At 56.4% G+C, this 21,952-nt stretch overlaps 2 protein-coding genes across 2 annotated transcripts; one reads left to right on the top strand and one right to left on the bottom strand.

Moving 5' to 3' along the window:
* Positions 1–782: 782 nt before the first annotated feature.
* LOC103534777 (histidine--tRNA ligase, cytoplasmic) lies at positions 783–6,631 on the bottom strand (the record flags this gene model as incomplete). Its single annotated transcript, XM_030459391.1, is given in 15 exon segments — positions 783–1,628; positions 1,840–1,919; positions 1,922–1,985; positions 2,245–2,361; positions 3,070–3,312; positions 4,040–4,167; positions 4,251–4,344; positions 4,613–4,711; positions 4,850–4,957; positions 5,063–5,188; positions 5,802–5,837; positions 5,840–5,899; positions 6,284–6,318; positions 6,321–6,402; positions 6,494–6,631. Coding segments are annotated over 15 exon segments (1,467 nt in total), but the record flags the coding sequence as incomplete, so codon positions are not given.
* Positions 6,632–6,723: 92 nt separating this feature from the next.
* ZMAT2 (zinc finger matrin-type 2) lies at positions 6,724–14,909 on the top strand. Its single transcript, XM_008500756.2, is given in 7 exon segments — positions 6,724–6,795; positions 8,967–9,060; positions 9,528–9,651; positions 10,463–10,473; positions 10,476–10,535; positions 12,686–12,831; positions 14,125–14,909. Coding segments are annotated over 7 exon segments (597 nt in total). The 5' UTR covers positions 6,724–6,777; the 3' UTR covers positions 14,269–14,909.
* The last annotated feature ends 7,043 nt before the right edge of the window (positions 14,910–21,952 follow it).

Here is a 21,952-nt window from a genome sequence, read left to right as displayed (position 1 = left end):
GACCCCCCCTGGCTCCAACCTCCTCTCAGGGGGCTGCAGAGAGCCACAAGGTCTCCCCTCAGCCTCCTCTGCTCCAGGATCACACCCCCAGGGCCCTCAGCTGCTCCTCACAACTTTCTCCAGACCTTCTCCTTGCTCTCCAGACCCTTCCCAGCTCCATTCCCTTCTCTAGACACTCTCCAGCCCCTCAAGCTCCTTCTGCTCCTCAGGGGCCCAGAACTGAGCCCAGATTGGAGCTGCAGCCTCAGCAGTGCCCAGCACAGGGACCATCCCTGCCCTGCTCCTGCTGACACCACACAGGGCCAGGGGGCTTTCCTGCCTCAACCAACACCCTCAGCTCCTTTGCCCCCGGACACTTCCCCCTTTTCCCAAACCTGGAGAGTTGCCCGGGGTTGTTGTGACCTCAGCTCAGTTCTGATCCTTCTCCAGACCCTTCCCCAGCTCCCTTGCCCTTCCCTGGACATGCTCCAACCCCTGAGGAGAGTTCTGGGGTTTTCTTAAATTTTATTCTGGTTTTAATCTTCTATTTGGTGTCGCCCACCTCTGGGCAAAGCCAAGCCCAGCAGAGAAGGGGGTGGCACCATATTTAAGAAGTAAAATGCTGGAAAATAGGAACCACAGGGGGAAATGACATTGAGAGTATGTGACAGAAACAGCTCTGCAGCCACTGAGGTCAATGAAGGAGGAGGGGAGAAGGTGCTCCAGGTGCTGGAGGAGATTTCTCTGCACCCATGGAGGACCCCGGCTGAGCCTGGGAGGAAAGGAGAGGTTGGAGTGGGGAAGGTGTTTAAAGCCCTCTTTTTATTTCTCATTACCCTTCTCTGATCGATTCACAAGAAATTAAACTCCTTTCTCCAAAAGCTGAGTCTCTTCTGCCCGTGGCACTTGTTGCTGAGTGTTCAGATCCTGAGCCTTTGGGACAGTTCCTGTCCAGCTGACAGTGACAGAGCAGCTTTGCTGGACACCTGGCATCCAGCAGGAGTCAACCACCAGAAATACAGCAAAACACAGAGTTCCTCCACACTGTCCCCATACAGAGCCTCCCCAGGCAGTTCACACCAGCCCCCACTCTGTCCCCTCCCTGAGGGGTCCCTGCACCCCCAAACTGGTGCCACAGCCCAGTGGAGGCAGAGCCCAGCTTCAGGCTGGAGTTGGCCCTTGCAGCCCTCAGAAGGGTGGGGAGGAACTCCTCCTGTCACTCTCTCCCTAAATTCCTGAGCCTGCAGGCACCACAGCACAGATCCCCCCACCCCAAGACTCAACCTGATCCCACTGGAATCCCACCACATCCATTCGTGCTCGTGCCACCTGGACATGGCTCTCCCAGACCAGGAGCCCTCGAGGTTGATCTGTCCTTCAGAGCAGGTTGCTGGGTGGTGACTCCTAGTCCACAGCTTGTGGAATACTTGTCCACAGCTTCTCAACCTGTCCTGCTCCATTCTGGGCAGACACCTCCTGGTGACACTGCCTTGGCCTGGGCAGGAGGTGGTGAGCAGACCTCGGTGGGAAGGAAATGTCTCCAGTGCCATTGTACAGCAGCAGGTCAGTCAAGTGGTTCTGCCACAGAAATCCTAGGGCTCCAGCCTCCTCCTGATCTCATCAACAAGTTTTTCTCTTGGGATGTCCACCTACAAAGCAAAGGAGGAGAAGGAGGTGGCACCAACCCAGCCCCACGGCCTTGCTGTGGACACTGACACAGCTCGTGCTGGTTTTCTGGAGCAGGTACCCAACAGATCTCTGCTCCCTCAAGGGACCCCATCCATCCCTGAGGGAAACCTTTCTGGAATCCCCGAATTTTGGAAGAGCTTTGGAAACCTGCTGCAGAAAGGAGATTCTCACCTCCTCTCTGGTCGCCACGTCTCGCAGCTTGACCACTCCATCTGTCAGCTCTTGCTCCCCGATAATGGCAGCCAGGGGATCCCCGTGTCCTCACAATACTGCAGCTGCTTCAGCAGTTTGGGATCCTTCTTGTACAACATCTCTGCCTGGGAGGGAGCAGAGGTGGCCAATCAGGAACACAAAGTTTGCTCTGATGGAGTCAGGAGCAAAGCAACGGGTGCCCAAAGCTCCAGAGAAAACTTTGCCTCCTTATTCCCTCAGCAAGCAGCTGCCTGCAGAGCTCTCTGCTCTTGTTCTCTGGCCTGAGGGATCCCCAGCAGGCCCAAGTTTTGCAGACACACAGAACTGCTCTTGCTTCAGGCCTTCCCTCCCTCACCCACAGCAGCACCAAGCCCCCATCTTCACCTTGATCCCTGCATCCCACAGCTCAGAGATGAGCTTCAGCCTTGCAGCCAGGAGATGTTTCTGAGGAGTGGCCACCAGGACTTGTGTCTCAGTAGTCCGAACCTTCTCCCCAGAAGCCTGTGGGACAGACAGTGATTCCTCTCCTTCACCTTCAAACCTGACAAACAAACCAACCACCACCCTTCAGTGAAGGTCACTGAGCAAGGAGAACCCTCCAAGAGCAAAAAGGGGATCTGCACTCTGAATCTCTGCTGCATCCTGTGCTGCTGTTCCCATGGCACCATGGCCCTTCCTCCCTCCTGGATGGGACCTGGACAGCTTTCCCATGGCTCCTTTGATTCTTCAGGTACCAACACACTGCCCCAGCTTCACTCACTACCTGAGAGATGGATTTCCTCCTCATGGGCTTTCCTGGGGTGCTCCTACACAGGGCAGGAGCCAGAGCTGCCAATGAATTCATCATTTCACAGTCTACAGGTGAGAAATTTGTGCATTTCTACGTGTCCACATTTCACAGCCTACAGGTGAGAAATCTTCACAGACAATTGCTTGCCTGGGGCACAAAGTTCAGAGCCAGCACCAGAGCTCAGGGCCCCCCTCACCCACCTCCTTGGTGTCTGCTACAAACACTGCTCTCAGCTCCCCACAACACCCCTGAAAAGCTGCTGAAGAGACAGGGGCTGTGTCCTGAGCACTGACATTCAGGCAGGAGAGGACCACACCTACCCCCAAAATACTTTTTCCTCAGATACTGTGGAGCTGTAGAGCCCACAGCAAGCAGCCAGCCTCCTGGAGCCCTTCCTGCCCCACACCTGCAGCTCTCACCTTCACTCTCTGCTCCAGGATGGAGAAGATCCTCTCGATGCCAATGCTGACCCCCACGCAGGGCACCTTCCTTCCCTTGGGATCAAACATTCCCACCAAGCCGTCGTAGCGGCCGCCTCCGGCCACGCTCCCCACGCTCAGCGCTTCCTCCCCGGGGTGGTTCTCCTGCTGCAGCAGCACAGCCTCAAAGATCACCCCCGTGTAATAGTCCAGACCCCGTGCCAGGCTCAGGTCGAAAGAGATCTGGAGGACACAGGAGCACAGGATGCCAGGAAGGGACCTCTGGAGATCCCAAGCCAAGCCCCTGACACAGCGCGGCCACAACTCAGGGATGCATCCAGGGGGGTCCTGAGAAGGAGACTCCAGAACCTCCCTGGAGAGCCTGTGCCAGGGCTCTGGAACCCTTACAGTGAAGGAATTCTGCCTCATGGGGAGGTGGAAATTCCTGTGCTTTAGCTTGAACCACTGCCCCTTGTGCTGTCACAGGGCAGATGTGAGAAGAACCACAGACTGATCTAGGTTGGAAAGGAGCTCTGGGATCATCAGCTCCAACCCCTGATCCACTCCTTGGCTTCCCAGCCCCTGGCACTCAGTGCCACATCCAGTCTCTTCTTAAAAACCTCCAGGGATGGAAAATCCACCCCCTCCCTGGGCAGCCCATCCCCAATGCCTGAGCACCTCTCAGCCTTTCTTCATCAGAGAGCTGTTCTCTCCCTTCATCATCCTCAGAGCCCTCCAATGGACTCTCTCAAGTAATTCCCTGTCCAACTCCCTCCTGAAGACCCCAGAACTGAATGCAATACTCCAGGTACTCATTAGAGACCTCATCTGGAGCAGAGGCAGAGCAGGCCTGCTGCACACACTCCTCTCAATGCTCCCCATTGCTCTTCTTGGTCACAAGGACATTGCTGACACGAGGCCACCCCTGGGGTCCCCTCCTCCCCTCTCCTGCCCCCCAGCCCCTCCTCACCTGCCCCGTGATGCCAAACAGTGTCAGGTACTCAAACAGCAGCTTCATGTCCCCCAGCCCCTCCTTGGCCACCTTGTTCTGGGACAGCTTGGGGTCCTGCAGCAGCCTCTCGATCAGGTCCAAGCCTCCTGTGGGAAGGAGCAGTGGGGCCTCAGGGCTGCAGTGCCCCTGCCTGCACCCCCCCAGGGCTCAGACCCCCCTCTCTGCTCACCGTGGAGCTGGACGTACTCCCCAATGCCATCTGCAACCTCTGGAGAGAGCCCCTTCTCTCCCACCATCTCACTCCTCACCTCTTCCCAAGGCATCTGTGAGGGGAAACAGGAACTTTCTGCTGCTGGGGGCACTCTTGTCACTCAGCATCCCCCCCAGCATCTCCCCCAGGCAGCCATCTCACCATTTGTGCTTTCTCCCAGCAATCATTCCCCTGGGAATCTTCACCAGGCCTAAGACCTCCCCAGACCCAGCACCAACGCCTTCACCTCTTCCCCCTTCACGAGGCTGGCAAGAGGCACTGCCCACCCCAGCCCCCCACCCCAGCCTGGGAGCCATCTCTCCCACCAGCCCCACTCTCACCTTGTCCAGTTTGTCCACAGTGGAGCAGGTGGTGATGAATTTGCTCTCTGGGACACCACAGAGGGTGAACACACCGCTCAGAATCCGGCGGTCATTGACCTGGGGGTGGCAGAACCAGAGGGAGCTGGAGAGAGGGGAGAGACCCCAGCACTGCACCTTTCCCCTGGGGCTGGGGGAGCTTTTCCCTCTTTCCCCTCAAAGCTCCCAAGTGTGAAAACCCCTCAGCTCCCACCTCACCCTGATGAGGAACTCCCCCAGCTGCAGGTCACTCAGCACCTCGTGGAGGATCTTCAGGCACTCAGCATCAGGGAGCATGGGGTCGAACCACCCAGCGATGTCAAAATCCTGAGGGAACAAAAACCACCCAGAAGCTCCTGTTTCTGAGAGGTCCCAGGGGGCACAGCCCTCAGCAGAGCCCCGGGCTGGCACTGCCCCCTCCCCAGACCTCACACACTGGTAGAACTCCCTGTAGCGGCCTCGGGAGGTGGCTGGGTTGTCCCTCCTGTAGACCTTGGCCACCTGGTACCTCTTCATCCTCCTGATCTTGTTCATGGCCAGGTAACGAGCAAAGGGCACCTGGGGGGGCTGGGAGTTAAGGATGGGAGAGGTGGAGACCCCCTGAGCTCAAAGCACCCCGGGTCCCACCCCTTGAGGATTTGTTGCTGCTGCTCCCAGATCTCCAGGGAGATCTTGAGCCCAGGAGGAGGGTGAGGGTGAAGCTCCTCCAACATCTCCACCTCCTGCCTCTGAACCCCAGGACATCAACACCTCACAGACACAGACCTTCAGGTGGTCACTCAAGAGATACCAGGACAAGCAGAGATGGGACCCACCACCCTGATGGGACCCATGGGCAGGGCAGGGTGAGGTGACACCTGATGGGACCCCCGGGCAGGGTGAGGTGATACCCAATGGAACCCATGGGCAGGACAGGGTGAGGTGACACCCGATGGGACCCCCGGGCAGGGCAGGGTGAGGTGACACCTGATGGGACCCACAGGCAGGGTGAGGTGACACCCAATGGAACCCATGGGCAGGGCAGAGTGAGGTGACACCCCAGGGCAGGGTGAGGTGACACCCGATGGGTCCCAGGGGCACGGTGAGGTGAGAGCCCAGGGCGAGGTGAGGTGACAGCCCGGGGCAGAGGTGTCCCTGCAGTGTCCCTGTCCCCAGGGCAGCCACAGGATACGGTCAGGTCGTAGCGCAGGGCCAGCAGCTCCCCCCCCCCTGGTCCTGCAGCTCATAGATCAGCTTCGTCTCCTCCCCGTACTTCCCCGTCAGCGTCTCCTGGGGGACAGAGGGGGTGGTTGGGGACATTGGGGTGAGGACATTCCCCTGGTGGGGGCACAGAACCCCTCTACCCCCCCGCCCGGAGCCCCACAGATGGAGCAGGGGGTGTGGGGGACACACCTCCCACCCTGCCCCTCTGTCCCGGGCATTAATGGGGTCCCCGTCCCCCCACACAACAGGGACCCAGGAGGGGCTTCCCCTCATCCCCCCTCGCCCCCAAACCAGCCCCAGGCTACTGGGGTGCTCCCCAGTCCTGCAGGGACCCCAACCCCCCCCCCCCAGCCCCGCGGGGGAGCAGAGGGGACGGGGGTCACCCCAAAACCCCAGGATTGAGGACACGGGAGGGGGGGAGGAGGGCAGGGGGGGTTCCCGCCGCCTCACCTGCAGCTCCAGCACAGGGGTGTCGATGGCGGCAGCCCGTGCCGCTTGAAAACAGCCACCACGGCGGCGAGGAGGCGGTCCCGGAGCACTACGTGAGCGGGAGGGTGGTCACGGGTGCCCTGGCCCGGGACGGAGAGTGGGGGTCAGCGGGGAGCCCGGGAGAGGAAGGGAAGAGAGGGGGGGAAAGCGGGGCCCGTTCCCCACCGATACCTTCGGCGTCTTCAGGGGCGGACCCCGGCCTCCTCCGCCGCCAGCCGGCACAGGAGGCTCCGCTCCCGGGGCGGGCAGACCCGGCCGAGGCTGCCCCGGGCCAGCGGCCACAGCCGCAGCATGGCCGCCTCCGCGGCAACCCGGAAGCGGGCGGGGAACCACGTGAGGGCGCGGCGCGACGCTCTAGGCCGCGCGGCGGCTTCCCTCGTTGGTGGCTGGGAGGACTTTCTTTGCTTTACGACGCCGCCGCACGACAGTTCCCGGGCTGGGCTGCACCCCTCAAGATGGCGTCGGGCAGCGGGGTAGGTGCCGGGGCCTTCTCCCTCCTTTCCTCAGCTCCTCGGGAGGCTCTGGGTCAGCCCCGCCCTCCTGCTGCCCCTCCAGAACCTCCCCAGTGGGCCGGGCCCGGTTCGGCGGCTGCTGCAGCGCTGGGGGTGCGGGCCGGCCGGGTGTGGGCGGGAAGGCCCCGTTCTGCTCCTCAGTCCCTGGGCCCGGGGGGGTTCGGGGCTCCCCAGAGGCCCCGAGGCATTCAGGGGGGATCCTCACCCCCGGGCTTCCCTTCATGGGGCAGAGGGAAGGGGTGGGGGGATCCGAACCGGCCCCAGGGCTGGGGTTGAGCTGTATCCCGGGTCGGGCCGTGGGGTGGCAGGCAGCTCCCCCTTTCCCCCCGTGTCCCCCCGGGTGGTTTCTCGGCTGCTCGGGGCCCCCTTTCCCTGACTGATCCCTGGAACGCGGTTTTGTTGCCCTCGCTGGGTTCCTGGCAGGGGGTGGGGAGGTCTTTACCAAAGACCGAGATCCCAGCGGTGAGATCTGGAGCTCCCGGCTGGTTGGCAGCTCCTCTGCTTCCTGGGCTGCGTCCTCCTTTCCCTCCTCCTCCTTTGCCCTGCTTGCTGAGGAGGGGACAGGCTGGGGGGTGCAGGAGCCCGGGGCTGTGTTCTCAGTTTCTGGGGTTGTTTTAGAGGTTTGGATGCTGATCTCTCGGGCAGGTCACTCAGTGCCCCCCTCCCTCTCTTCTGGGTTGCTAATTCTCAATACTTCCAGGGAAAATCCTCTCTGTCCTCCCAAAAGTTGTTTAGGAAAAGGATTGCAGGGCTCAGAGCCACCCTGCCATCCAGTTCAGAGAAGTTCCTTCTGATGTTGTCCAGCCAAGACTCTTTGCCTTTCATTTCTGGATGAAAGCAGATTGGTAAAAAACAAACAAACAAACAACAGCCCCCAAACTCTTTCCTTTTATTCTGAAAAGGAAGTAGCCAGCAAATCCCCTCCCTCTGGGCTCCCACCAGTGCTGGCTGCTGGAAACCCCCCCAAAACCTTCATTTCCACTGGGGGAGATTGGTTTCTCTTTGGCTCAGGTTAATAAAACCTGCCAGGACATCCTTAAAGTGCTTCAGAAGCTCTGGGAATAAATGAGAAATTTTTTTTTATGCCTCCCTGAGGCTTTTTCTTCTCCCTAGCAGGAGCTGTTGGTTTCCATCTGAAGGGATTTGCCAGGGGAAGCAAGCATTAAATGTCTCTGCTGCTGCTGCAGCTGCAAATGGGATTTATTTCCTTTGGATTGTGATTGGATTCTGGATTCCAGCTGAGTGGAGAAGGCAGGGGGGAGGTGGTGGGGAGGACTGCACTCCTGGAGGTGTTTAAAACACATCTCTCCTGCTTTGGGGGCTTGGTTTGATCTGATTTTTTATTTTATTTTATTTATTAATATGCAGCTGAGCCTGTGCTGGGGAACTGCAGGTTTCTGCCAGAACCAGAGTTGTGTTCTTGAGAGAAGGAAGTGAATGGGAGAGGGATTCCTGTCCCTCAGCAGAGGGTGAAGCTTTGGGTGCAGGATGTTCAGCTGGAGCTGGGTTCTGGAGAGTTCTGGGTCCAGTTCTGGGGCCCCTCTCTACAAGGCAGAGTTGAGGGGCTGGAGGGAGTTCAGAGAAGGGAAACCAAGGTGGTTCCTTTCCCTCTTTCCCCCCCCCCCCTTTTCCCTCTTCCCCCCCCCCCCTTTTCCTCTTCCCCCCCCCCTTTTCCCTCTTCCCCCCCCCCCTTTTCCCTCTTCCCCCCCCCCCCCCTTTTCCCTCTTTCCCCCCCCCCTCCCTTTTCCCCCTCCCCCCTTTTCCCTCTTCCCCCCCCTTTTCCTCTTCCCCCCCCCCTTTTCCCTCTTCCCCCCCCCTTTTCCCTCTTCCCCCCCCCCTTTTCCTCTTCCCCCCCCCCTTTTCCCTCTTCCCCCCCCTTTTCCCTCTTCCCCCCCCCCCTTTTCCCTCTTCCCCCCCCTTTTCCCTCTTCCCCCCCCTTTTCCCTCTTCCCCCCTCTTTCCCTCTTTCCCCTCTTTCCCCCCAAACCCTTTTCCCTCTTCCCTTTTCCCCAAACCAGAGGATTTTAGGCTATAACTTTGTATTTTTTCTCCCTGCTGCAGTTTCCCTCCTCCCCCCCTCTCCCCCCTTCCAGCTGCACCATTCCCCACTCGGACACTTTGTTTCCTCCTCAGACAAGAACTTGGATTTCCGGAGGAAGTGGGACAAGGATGAGTATGAGAAGCTGGCAGAGAAACGCCTCACGGAGGAGAGAGAAAAGAAAAGATGGTGGAGTGGGGTGCTCAGACCCCCAAACCCTTGGAGTTTGGAAGGAATGCAATCCCAGAGGGAAGCAGCAGCAGCTCAGGCTGGGTTGTCCCTTCCTCTCCTTGCCACTGGAATACAGGATTATTTTGGGGACAAAACTCTCCCTGAAAAGCTTTGCTTCTGGCTGGTGGGGTTTTGGGAGGAAAGGCCCAACCTCCCTGCTGCTCTTCCCAATCCATCCTGGAAATGAGGGTGATCCAGGTGGGAGCTGGAGATGCCTCCTGGATCTGCTGCTTCACTGAGGGGAATCAAATTCTGCTCTGGGTAAAAACCCCCAAAAAAGGCATTTCAGCCCAGCCCAGGACTCCCAGCAGCTCCCCCTTCATCAAGGGGGGTGTGAAATCACACACCTTGGGCTTGACCTTTTCTGATAAGCAGGTTGGGGGGGATTTTTTGTGGTGTTTTGGGTTTTTTTTTTTGGTCTTTAGGCAAACCAGCTCAGCCTGTCAAGAGGGAACTTCTGCGGCACCGGGACTACAAAGTGGACCTGGAATCCAAGCTGGGCAAAACCATTGTCATCACCAAAACCACCCCTCAGTCTGAGATGGGAGGGTAGGTCCTGCTGCCTTTTTTTGGGGGGGGGAAACCTTTAGGGTTGTTCTGGGGAGAGCAGGAGGGGCTGTGACCCAGCACCCCCTGGGGAGGCTCCTTCCCCGGGCTGTTTGGGTGCTGTTGGTGTGGGCTGAGAGGATTTTTTGGGTTCAGGGTGAAGCCCAAAGCAGAGGGAAGGGGAAAGGGGGAATAAGGAAGGTTGGAAATCCAAATTGGAACAGTGACACGTGGGATGAGGAGCAAATATCTCTAAATCTAGACAGAACTCAGTCTTGGTGATCACACACGTCAGTGTCTGGGGGTCCCTCTCAGCAGGGCTGACACAGGAAAGGGTTCACAGCTCTTCCCAGCACTCAGTGGATCCAGATCCTGCCAAGTGCATTGCAGGCTGACAGGGAAACAGGAGCCTCTCCCCAAAACCTTCCAGTGCAGCAAAGCAGAAAGGGGTCAGGAATCCAGTGCTCCTGGGTTTTAGAGTATGGCAGGAGATGGGAGGGAATCCTGACCTCAGGGTCCTCACATCCCTCCCATAAAATCAGCCTGAACCCTTCAAACCACAGCAGGATTCCCAGCTCATCAGAAGCCCTCAGGAGCTGGAGGGGAACATCCTGAGCTGGTGCTGTTGCTGTCTCCAGCCCTGCACAGCACCTTGGGGCAGCCCCAGCAGCCTGGGCTGCCTTTGGTGGTTTTTTGACTTTGCTTCCCTGGAGAAAGGAGCTTTATCTCAAGGTGCACTGCCCACCTTCTAGGTGATCTCCAAGAGCTGTTCCATCTGGGGAGCTTTGTCATTCCTGTTTTTCTCTCCTGCCAGGTATTACTGCAACTGTGTGACTGTGTAGTCAAGGACTCCATCAACTTCCTGGATCACATCAATGGCAAAAAACGTAAGGAAAGTCCTTGGCTGAGCTGGAGGCTGCTGGAGTGCTTGGGGCTCTTCCCTTCCACATCAGCAGGGTCTGAGGGCTGACATGTGGGTGGAAATCTGCTGTGGAGATGAGGAGAGCTGCAGGGTTTGCTCAGGAGAGGTGCTTTTACCTCCTGCACCTTCTCCAGCTGTTGGTAACATTGTGTGGGAACAAACCCAGAAGAAACAGTGATTGGTGTGCCCTGGGCAGGGGGAAATCCTTCCCTCCCCCCCTCAGAGTGTCTGTGCTGCAAAGGAGCTCAGCAAATGTCCTGCAAATCTGGAGATTGGCTTTTTGCAGCACCAAAACATTAAAGAGGTTCCTAGGGAAGTAAAAAGGTGAGGAGTAGCCCAGAAGTAGCTGAACCCTGAGCTCCAGAATGTGGATCAGGGTTCTAAGGACAGAGACTGTGGTTTGCTGAGGATGAAGGGGAGACAGAGTGGGGCAGGACATCACTGTCCTGTCCCACCTCTGGTTCTTCTCCCCATTGCTGTAATGATGCAGTAATAGCCCCAAGATCAGACAGGAGATCAGAATTCCCAGTTCATCCCATCTCTTCCCTGGCTGTGTTTTAACTTGAGGAAGAGGAGGGAGTGCTCCCTCCCTGAGCTGAGCCTCATTCCAGGGCTGTGGGTGTTGCTTCTGGGCCTGTCCAGAGGGCAGGGAAAGAGAAAAGGGAAGGAGCAGCAGCAGACACACTCTTGGCTCCTCATTCCCCTCTTGAGGGGGATTTGGCTCCTGCAGCCCCTTCTCAGGAGCACAGTGCTGGACCCAGAGCTGGCTGCCCAACCTCTGAGGAAGTTGTGGGCTCAGAAGTGAACCCGAGGGCAAAGAAAACCCAAAGTGTTCAAACCCCTGTGCTTTTGGGCAAAGGGGAAGGAGGAGGAGGCTGAGTCAATAGAATCACAGAATCATCTCAGTTGAAAAGACCAATCATCAAGCCCAGCAGTTCCCCACACTGCCAAGGCCACCACTGCCCCACGTCCCTCAGCACCACATCCCCAGGGCTTGGAAACCCCTCCAGGGATGGGGATTCCACCCCTGCCTTGGACAGCTGGGCCTGACAACCTTTCTGGTGAAGAAGTTGGTCCCAGTCTGTATCTGGAGCTCCTGGAGGGCTTTGGATGACCTGCTGGAGATCAACCAAAAATCCCAGCATGGCTTTGGGGTGAGGGAGCTGCTGGGAAGCAGCTGATGTCCCTTCTGTACAGTGGGATTTACAGAGGAAGGTTGGGGAGCTTTTTGATCCTCTCCCTAAGTCTGGCTGAGTCTTCTGCCCTGCCAGCTCTCCTTCCAGTTCTGACTGTGGTTTGAGCTTCCAAGTTCTTCTGCATCCCTTGGACAAACCTGTGTGAAGCTGCTGGAGTCAGCAGGGTGCTTGGAGCCACCAGGCAGATGGGTTGGAGACACCACCAGAATGGTCCCTTCACCCTGGCTTGCTTTAGCTGAAACCTGGGGATCTGGCCTGAGCAGCCCCTGAGTCAGGGACCTGACTTCCCATTTCATGGCTCTGCTTTTACTGGAATGTCCATGTCATTGGGATCTTTTCCTGAGAGCCACTGCTACCTTGTTTGGCTTCTCCCACAGCTGAGAGACACGAGCTCTCCAGGTTCATTCCAGCCCCTTTTTCAACACTCCCAACCTTTTCTTTTTCCCACTGATCCAAGATTAAATTTCCTGAAGTGTCAGAACCTCAGCATGGTGGGGAGCATCCTGACAGGGAACCTTGAAAGAAGAGGCCACCTCCTCCTTGTCACATCCCAGTCACTGCCTGCTTTAGGTCCCCTAAAACCCTCATCCTCCAACATGAGACACCCCAACCCATGTAGGAATGTGGGATCAGGAACCACGTTTGTCTCTGTGGGAAACACCCACCCACAGCTCTCTGGCTTGGGACATGGTTTGGAGAAGAGTCCTGGAAAGCTGCCCCATGCTGGGCTCTGTTTCTTGGGGACACTGGGGACAATTCTGCTCCCTGGGTGAGCCAAGCACCTTGGGTCAGGTTGGAGCCCTCAGCCTGGTGTCTGTCCCTGGGGCTGCTTTGAGGGGAGGGCTGGGAGGTGGGAAGGGGCTGTGGGATCTGCAGGGGTGTAGGGTTCCACTGAGCACCTCTGATCCCACTCTTCCAGACCAGAGAAATCTGGGAATGTCCATGCGGGTGGAACGCTCCACGCTGGACCAGGTGAAGAAACGTTTTGAGGTGAACAAGAAGAAGATGGAGGAGAAGCAGAAGGATTATGACTTTGAGGAGAGGATGAAGGAGCTCCGTGAGGAGGTGAGTCTGGCCCCAAGAGCTGCTGAAGCCAACCCCCCTCCCCAAAAAACATGTTTGGTCAGGAAATCAACCCTGGTTCCTAACCCTGTTCTCCAGGAGCCTCCTCCTTGGTAGCAGCTTGCCTGCTCCTAGGAGTATGGTTGTTTCCTTGCTTGCTTTTGAAAATCTTCCTGCTGCTGCCACTGGAAACCCTTTTTCCCTTCCTGTGTGAGAGAGCTGCTAAGATTTGAGGTTTCCAGGGAGCAGCAGGGCTCTGAGAGAACACCTGGTTTTCTTTCCCATGAGTTGTTGGAACTCGTGTGCTCTGACAAGCAGCTCAGTGCCTGGCCCTCATCCTCTGGGTGTTTGGGATCTTCTCCACCTGGCACCTTGCTGCTCTGTGGCCTCCCCAGGTGTGAGAGGTGTTTGTTGAGCTGTGTGCTGAGGTGTGTGTGGCAGCAGATGGAGGAACCTGGGTGTAGATCTCAGCTCCCTGACGTGCACACCAACTCAGTTTGGGATCCTGACACAGTCGAGGAGCTTCTGGGGCTGCTTCTCCTCCCCCAGCAGCTCACAAACCAACCCAAGGTTAAAAATTGCCACTGGTTGGAGTCTCCAAGCCCAAGCCCTGAGCTGGGCTGCTGCCAGGGCAAAATCTGCTGAGCCTCAAGTGTTGAGGGAGGGAGGAGACGGCCCCAGCAGGGCTGGGGATGGGCAGTCTGCTGCCCCTCACTGGATGGCAATGCAGAAACTCAGAGCAGCTTGGAGTGCAGCTTTCCCCAGGGCATGGCAGAGGGTGCTGGGAAGGGATTGGGTGCTAAGTTGGGAGCCAAGGCCACTTCTCCATCTCCCCAGCTCCTGCCTGGCACCATTCCAAGGCCTGTGATCCTCACAGGCAAAAACCCTTGGATCAGAGCAGTGCAAACTCTCTGCTGCCAAAACCCTTCAAAGCTCCTCAAGAGCTTCAGCCTCTCCCAGTGAGCAGCTGATGCTCTGCCCGGCTGAGAGCCAAAGGGCAGTGATGTTGGGCACAGCAGCTGCTGGGAAACATCTCCTGCTTGCCTCAGGGTTGAGGCCAGACAGAAATTCCAAGTTTGTTGGAAAAGAAAGTTTCATAATGCTTCTTTTTGGCTACATCCTTTGAGGGAGGGGTGGTGTGGTGGTTTGCTCTGAGGGTGGTAGGTGGGGTGGGGTGGGGAAACCTCCTTCATCTCCCCATCCTGGGTGACTCAGGTTAACTGTGCAGTGCCTGGTGTCCCAAAAACTTGCTTTGCTCAGGAAGTTCACGTTATTTTGCTGTCCTGTGCTTTGCAGGAGGAGAAGGCCAAAGCCTACAAGAAGGAGAAGCAGAGGGAGAAGAAAAGGAGGGCAGAGGAAGATCTGACATTTGAGGAGGATGATGAAATGGCAGCTGTGATGGGATTCTCTGGGTTTGGCTCAACCAAAAAGAATCACTGAGCAGTTCTGGACTCTCCTCTTTCCTGAACCAGATTTGTTTTTACCCAGGGGACTCTGGATAGCTCTTAAAAGACTTGATTGAGGACTTGTATGTAAATCTCCCAGTAGAAGTTGGCTGGAGGAGTTGAAAAAGCAATTCCTTGCTCTACCTGTGCTGCAGAACAAGCCCTGCCTGTCATTAGCTCCCCATCTCCTCCTGTGTCCTAGATCTGGCTGCTCAGCACTGCTCCCTGGCCACCTGCCTTTCTGTGTCAGTAAAAGTGCAGCAGTTCTGCACACTTGGCCTGGTTCAGGATCCATTGAGTTGTCAACCTGTGCCAGGGTTCCTCCCTGTGCTGGTCCTCACCCGGGTTGTGCATTTGGAGGAGATTCCCTTTCTTTTTGTTTGGGTTTTTTGGATCATGTTGCCCGGAGTCGAGCGGTACAACTCGTGCTTGGGGCTGTGTGGAGCCCGGGCCACCCAACCTTTCCTTTGTGTTTTCTCTCCAAGGGATGTTGTCCTGCTTCTCTTTGTGTTTTGTCCCATCATTTTGGTATCTTTAAGGCTGGGGAGAAATTCCTCCCCACGGCTGCTCCTAGGACAGAGCAGATGAAAGGAAGGTGTGTGCAGCTTGCTGGAAATAAATGGATTGTTTTAATGAGTCCTTTGCTGGGAGGTTGATTCCTTCTTTGCTTCCAGAGCTTCTGCTTCCCACCCAGAAGAGCTGCAGCCACTTCTCAACTGCACAGAGCTGCTGGTGGCCGTTTGGGGACCTCAGTGATGACCAAGGCAAGGCTTGTCACCCCTCCCCTTGGGGAGCCACCAGCTCCTCTCTGCAGGCAGCTGCTGCCCTTCTTGGCTTTGGAAAATAACTCTGGAGATGGCTGTGAGGACATAGGAGGGGACAGGACAGGGGACCTGCATTTCCATCAGTGCAGTCTGGGCTGCATTCCAGAATTTACCAGTCTGGGTGTATGAAGGGCTATTTTTTTTGTTCGTCTGCTGGCTGTCGGGGTGTCCTTTCACCCTCCAACCCCGCCTGAAGCCCCCTTCATTCCTGCTTTTATTTACCCCCATCAAACCTTGTCTGACTCATTTCCCTCCACAGCTCAGATTTATTCTTGCCTGGCTGGGTTTTCATCGTCTGCCTCCCTCTCCTCTCCCCCCTCTTTCTCTCTCCCTCTTTTTTTTTTTTTTTTAATGTATATTGATGAGTTCCTTGCTCTTGCCTTCTCTGTACTCATCTGAAATTCCCGACCCGGGGAAGGCTGCAGCCTCCTCTTCCTAATACATCTTAGAACAAATCCTGTAACGCTTTGCTGCTGTTTTAATTCCTTAATCTTAGGCTGCTGACAGCTTCATTGCCTCGGGTCTTTCCGCTTCAATTCAGATTATAATCCCCACTGAAGATGCTATTGAAATGATCTATAGGCAGCCAGCCCCACCGTCCTTGGAGCTTTGACCCTTTTAACTTGGCAAAGCTTTTGACTTGGGCAGAGCCTCCCTTGGAGCTGCTGCTGGAGAGGAGACTTTCATTCCAGCCACGTCCCCAGTGCTGCTCAGGCTGTGGCACGTGGCTCGGGCTGAATGGGAGAGAAGGAGAAGGTTTGTGCCTTGGTGCCCTCCGGGGTGCAGGAGGGACACTGCTGTGCTTTCAGATGCATTAAAAGTTTAGGATGTTGCAGAGAAGATGGAGCAGCAGCCATTTATCCCAACCACCACCAGCTCTGAGGACAACCAGACCCTCACTGCTGCCTGGATTGGTTTGGTTTGTGTTTTTAAGCTTCTGGGGAAGGGGCTGCTCTGCTCCTTCCCTCCTTAACCAGTTTGGCACCTTGGGTTTCTCCCCACCACCCCTGTTCACCCTGGTTGACCCAAGGTGACATGGGGCAGCACCCACAGAACCTTCTTGGGGAGACAGCCAGGATTGTGCAGCCTGCCCCTGCCTGCAGCTCTCCATCCCAGGAGACAGGGATGATCCCTCCCCAGAGCAGAGGGAATCTCATTAAGGAGATTCCTTTCTGGTAAGAAGCTTGTGATCCTCAGGCTCCATCCTGAGGCCACCTGCACCCCTGGGGGCTGCAGCCCCAGCATCCCCCTCCCCGGGACCTCGGGTCCATCTCACCCCTTGCTGGGAGCAGTGGGGTGTGTGGCTGCAGATCCAAGCTCCTGCTGGATTCCCAAGGGTGAAAAATGCTGGTTTCATGGGAGAAAATAATATTTAGAGAAGAGATGAAGAACTTTCCCTGCATCCACTGCCTTAACCCTTTGCTCCTACCTCAAATTAGTGCTGCTCTGGGGGTTAACCCTCCAATCATTGCCCTCAGTGCTGGAGCAGGGGTTCTCCATGGCTCTTGGTGGTTCTCCATGCTTTCCCATGGCTCCCAGTGGTTCTCCAAAGGCTCTTGATGGTTCTCCATTCTTACCATGGCTCTCAGTGCTTCTCCATGGCTCTTTGTTCACATCCCCCATCTCTGTGCTGCCTCCTGAAGCTGCTGGTGCTGGATGTCACCTTGTGGGTCAGGGCTTGAGGTTTTCACCAGAGGTCCCAGCCCTGCAGCTCCACTTCCAGCAGCAGCAGCAAACAGGGCTGGGTGCTCTGTGCCTCTTCCTGATTCCTGTCAAAAGGGGACACATCTCTTCCAAGGGGGAAAATTCAGATGTGGTGAAGTAAGGAGCCAGATCCACTCCAGCATTCCCACCTTCCCAAGTAGAGTTCTTGGGATCAGGGACCTGCAGTGATTCTGGAGAAGAAGAAGTTCCAGCCTTGGCCGGCTGAATCATCACCTGACACTGACTTGACTGGGGAGAAATCCCACTTTTTAGTGATTTACACCAGGTTTACACCCTGCTCTCCTGCAGGAGAGGTTGAAGAACCCTGCAGGAGCTCCAGTCCCCACTGCTTGGGCCATAAGCTCCCAGTTCCTAAGTTCCCAGCTCGCTGGTCCAGTCCCACAGCTGTTCTCACCACTTGCCATCAAGGTGACCATCCATAGGTGACGTCCCCAGAACCCCAGCTCCTGCTGTGCTGTCACCCAGTGTGGTGGTGCCAGGAGGATGTGCCACCACAGCCCTGCTGACAGGGTGACAGGCTGCCAGAGCTGCTGTGCTGCCATCCCACACAGCCCTGGACCCTCCCTTCAGCTCCTGGTCACTAAATGTCACCTCCATCAGCCAACCCTGGGCCCTACCTGTGACCTTTCCTCAGCTGGGGGGACAAGGTGTCCCCAGGGAAGAAGCTCAACCCCTGGTGTTGGGAGAGAGAGGTTGGGAAGTAGAAGGGAGAGACCCTGGACTGGAAGCTTCCCAGCTGGAGCTTGTATGGCAAATGTGGCCACCTGGTTTCCAAGAGCAGGAGACACACTGCAGCAAAGAGCTGCTTGGGCTGGAGACCTCAGCACCTTATCATAGAATCATAGAACTGGCTGGGTTGGAAGGACCTCAGAGATCATCAAGTCCAACCCTTGATCCACTCCCCCCGTGGTTCCCAGCCATGGCACTCAGTGCCACATCCAGGCTCTTTGGAAAGATCTCCAGACACGGAGAATCCACTACTTCCCTGGGCAGCCCATTCCAATGCCTGATCACCCTCTCCAGAAAGAAATTCTTTCTCATCTCCAACCTAAACCTCCCCTGGCACAACTTGAGACCCTGCCCTCTTGTCTTGCTGAGAGTTGCCTGGGAAAAGAGCCCAACCCCCCCCTGGCTCCAACCTCCTTTCAGGGAGTTGGAGAGAGTGATGAGGTTCCCCTGAGCCTCCTCTTCTCCAGCCTCAACACCCCCAGCTCCCTCAGCCCTTCCTCACAGGAATTCTGCTGGATCCCTTCACAACCTCCTTGCTCTTCTCTGGACCTGCTCCAGCACCTCAATCTCCTTCCTGAGCTGAGGGGCCCAGAACTGGACACAGGACTCAAGCTGTGGCCTCACCAGGGCTGAGCACAGGGCCACCCCTGTACCTTGGGCCACCCATCCCCCAATCCTGGGGTCTAAGCCCGGTCAGGTCCAAATTTGGAACAGGGAGACAGCCCCAGTGGTTCCCCCATCCCAGTTGGATCTGCTGCCCAGCTGGGTCGTGCTGGAAGGCTGGATGGTTCCTGCTTGGCTCGGTGGTGGGGTCTGAGCAGAGGGGAGCTGTGTCATTGTCACCAGAGAGCTAAAAAACCATCAGCAGCCCAAAACCAAACAGCTCGGGGCTGGAGGAGGCTGTGGGAGATGGAGAGGAGCAGGGGGGATTTTCAGGGATTCGTGGTCTCAGACCGCATTCCAGCAGCACCATCCCGCAGCTCGGCTGTGTCACCCCAGCCCCGACACGGGGGGGTTGTCCCGGGGCTTCTCTGCCTTGAGCTGCGGGATTGTGGTCCCCGCACGGAGCGGCTGTGATCTGGCCATGCCAGCGGGGAGCCCCGCGGGCACTGCCGGGCTTTGTTCCTCCTTCTCTTTCTTTTCCACCTTCAGATTTATTTTTTTTTTAATTCCTTTTTTCCCCTCTCTGCTTCCAGCCTGCTGTGGCTGCAGCACTCCCCCCACTTCCCACCCACAGTTTCTGTCTTGATTTTACCTTCCCCTCTCCAAACACGCTTTCCTTCACCTCCCTGACCTCTCCCCACATCACCGTGGCCTCCCAAACTTCTTTTTCCCCTCCCTTACCCCCTCTTGACCCCCCAGCCCCTCTTTACCCCCTTTCCTCTCCCTTCCCTCCTTCTGCCTGCCTTCTCCTTTTTCTTTTTTTTTTTTTTTTTTTTTTTTTTTTTTTTTTTTTTTTTTTTCTTTTTTTTTTTTTTTTTTTTTTTTTTTTTTTTTTTTTTTTTCTTTTCTTGTTTTTTGGTGGTTTTTTGGGTTTTTTTCTTTTTTTCATTTTTTGCGGTTTTGTTTTTTGTTTGTTTGTGGGATTTTTTGTGGGGTTTTGTTTTTTTTTTTTGTTTCTCTTGACAGTTTGGGGGGAAATCTGTCTGTGTCAACACGCACACTCCATTATTTATTGGCTGAGCGGAGCGAGGTCCTCCACACTCGTCTGGAATTGTCTGCAGATCAAAGCACTCGCTGGTGGCAGCTTTGCCTCCTCGCAGCAGAACCACCCCCGGCCCCCGCGCTCCTCAGCCTCCCGGGGAGTCGGGTGCCTGCGTGTCGACACCCTCCACCACTCATCTCATCTCCCAGGCAGAGAAGAAAGAAGTAGGGCTGGGGTGGAGGGGGGAGAAGAAAAAAATAATAATATAAAGAGACCTGGAGGAGCTGGCAGGCTCCCCCCGGGGCATTTGGGGGACGTCTTGGGGACCTGCAGAGTCCCCAGGGAGGAGCTGGGGTGGGAAGGTAGTGGTGGTCCCTCTCCTGGGAATGGGGACAGAGAAATGGAAGAAGGAAACATCCCTACATCTGCCCAGGACTGAAAGAATTGGAATTTCTTTCTTTTTTTTTTCCCTAAGATGCATCCCCTAGAGATTCCAGGACGGTTCCACACAAGCAGATGGCTAAAAAACCAGAAATGGGGACAGAGGGAAACGTGGCTTTTGTTGTTGTTGTTGTTGTTGTTGTTGTTGCCTTTCCCTTTGGAAAGCACCGAGCTAGCCCAGGGGTGTGGGACTTCAAAGGGAAACACAGGCACCCGTTTGGTGTTTGGGTGGAGGAGATGTGTGAGGGGAGGGCAAGGAAACACCCACCACAACTCCCACCCCTTGGGAGGCTTTCTTGATGGGATCCCAATTCCAGCCTTTTCAGCTGCTTGAGGAGAGATAAGACATTTTAGGATTGAATTACAAGACCAGGGACCTGCCAAGGGAAGCTGTTAGGGTCATGCTTGGGCTGTGTTAGGGTTTTAGCCCCTTCCCTGGAGCACTTTGGAAGGTGGCAAGGTTCTTCTTGTGCCTACAGGACTTCCTGGAGGAAAAAGCAGGTCAGACTTCTTGGAGGATCACCCCATGGAGGGGAGAGCTGCAGTGGTTTCTCTGCTGATGGAGGTGAGGTCAATCCCAACCCTTCTCCCAGGGCCAATCTTCCCATTTCATCAAAATACAGCGGGGTATTTGAGCTTGCTGAACCCGCTTCTTTTCCTCAGGGACCTGCAGGCATCAAGAGACACAGACACCACCAAAGGGGCTGAAGCTCCCTCTCCTCCCACTGTCCTACACATGACGCTGTCTGGCTCAAGCCACGGGGCTGCAGTCCTGTTGTCCCCAGCTTTTCCTCCCTGTGACACCTTCCTGGCCCTGCCATCAGCCTCCTGCCAGCTTTTCTTTTTTTTTCCCCTCAGAGTTCAGGCAGTTTCACTTACCACTTCTCCCTGTAAGGGATTTTTCCAAGCCTTAAATCACTTTTTTTAATCTTCTTTCAAAACTTCAGGCACAGGCACTGTGCACAATATTTCCAAGATCAGTCACAGTGGTGCCTGGTGTCACCTCCTCTCTTCCAACTCCTCTGCTCTTCCCCTGAGAGCATCACGCCATGGCCCACCCTGGCACCCCCTTTGTCCTGAAACTGCTCAGAAGTGGATGATGGCTCCAGAGGCTCTGCCCAAAGATGAACTTGAGTCTCAGCCTCCTTCTCCTGCAGGAAGAGAGGGTGAGGGATTTGTTCCTATGTGTTGCTGGCCAAGAGAACCCAGGGTGTTCTACCAGTAGTGGCCCTTGAGTTGGTCACCTCAACTACATCTTCTCACCTACAAACCACGTGGAACTCCAGGAAAGCTTCACTGATGTACCCTGGGTCTAAACCTCTTGGTGCAAAAGGTCTGCAGGGAATCTAGGGGTGCTGAGCAACTCAAGCACCTGGCAGGACAGAGCCCAGGGATTGGGAGTTCCAGTAGATACGGAGCCCCAGTGTCCTTCATTGCTCCATGGAAATGTGTCTGTGAGGAGAAATGGCTCCTTGGCAAGGACAGGACCCTTGAAACCAAGGCTTTCAGGGGCTGGTGGTGGCCTTCACCTTGGTGACCTCTTCACCCCAGCTCGAGCTGCTGCAGGTTGGGGCTTTCCACATCACGCAGGGGTTGGGATCAGTCAGGAGATCCCTGGTACCTCCCTGCTCAGAGCAGGACCAGGAGGATCTGCAAAGGTGGCAGTTCCTGCCCCAGCCTTGTCCCTGTGCCAGTGTTCTACTACCTCATGAGGAGGATTTTCCCCCTAAAACCTACCAAAAGCTTCCCTTCTCCAGCTCGTGCTCGTAGCTTCCCATCCCTGTGTTGCCCTGAAAGGTGACATGTTCCACGTTTTGCACCCCAGCACCCAAGCCCAGCCCCCCCAGCAGCCCCCATGGCCACCATCCCCCTAAGTTTTCCCACCGAGGGAAGGCAGGGAGCAGAATCTCCATCGGGGAAGCAGCACCCAGCAGGGCACCCTGGTCCACACAGCTTTGTGGCTTCCAAGAGCAAGCACTGGGCACCCAACCCAGCCCCAGCAACCCGGGGCTGACCTTAACAACCCCCGCGGGGGCTTGGGCTGCTCTCAGCTTCCACCAGGAGACCCCCCGCCCCCTCCCACCCTGATCGCCCTCCTGGGCTCTGCAAACCAGAACTGCTCTTGCTCCCAGCAAGGAGGGAGCAGCGAAGCCACACGCGCGGCTGGGCAGCCTTGGGGAGCTGGGGGAAGGGACGCGTGGTCTGGCAGGGACAGCTTTTCTCTCAGCCCTTCCTGCTGCCTGCAGCGGGCAGAGAAACGGAGTCAGGGTGGTGGCTGGGCAGGGTTTGGTGCCCGCTGGCAGCTGTTGGTGGCC

The sequence above is a fragment of the Calypte anna genome, chromosome 13 (assembly GCF_003957555.1).
Source record: "Calypte anna isolate BGI_N300 chromosome 13, bCalAnn1_v1.p, whole genome shotgun sequence".
Lineage (NCBI taxonomy): Eukaryota > Metazoa > Chordata > Aves > Apodiformes > Trochilidae > Calypte > Calypte anna.
This window is presented reverse-complemented; position numbering and strand designations above follow the sequence as displayed.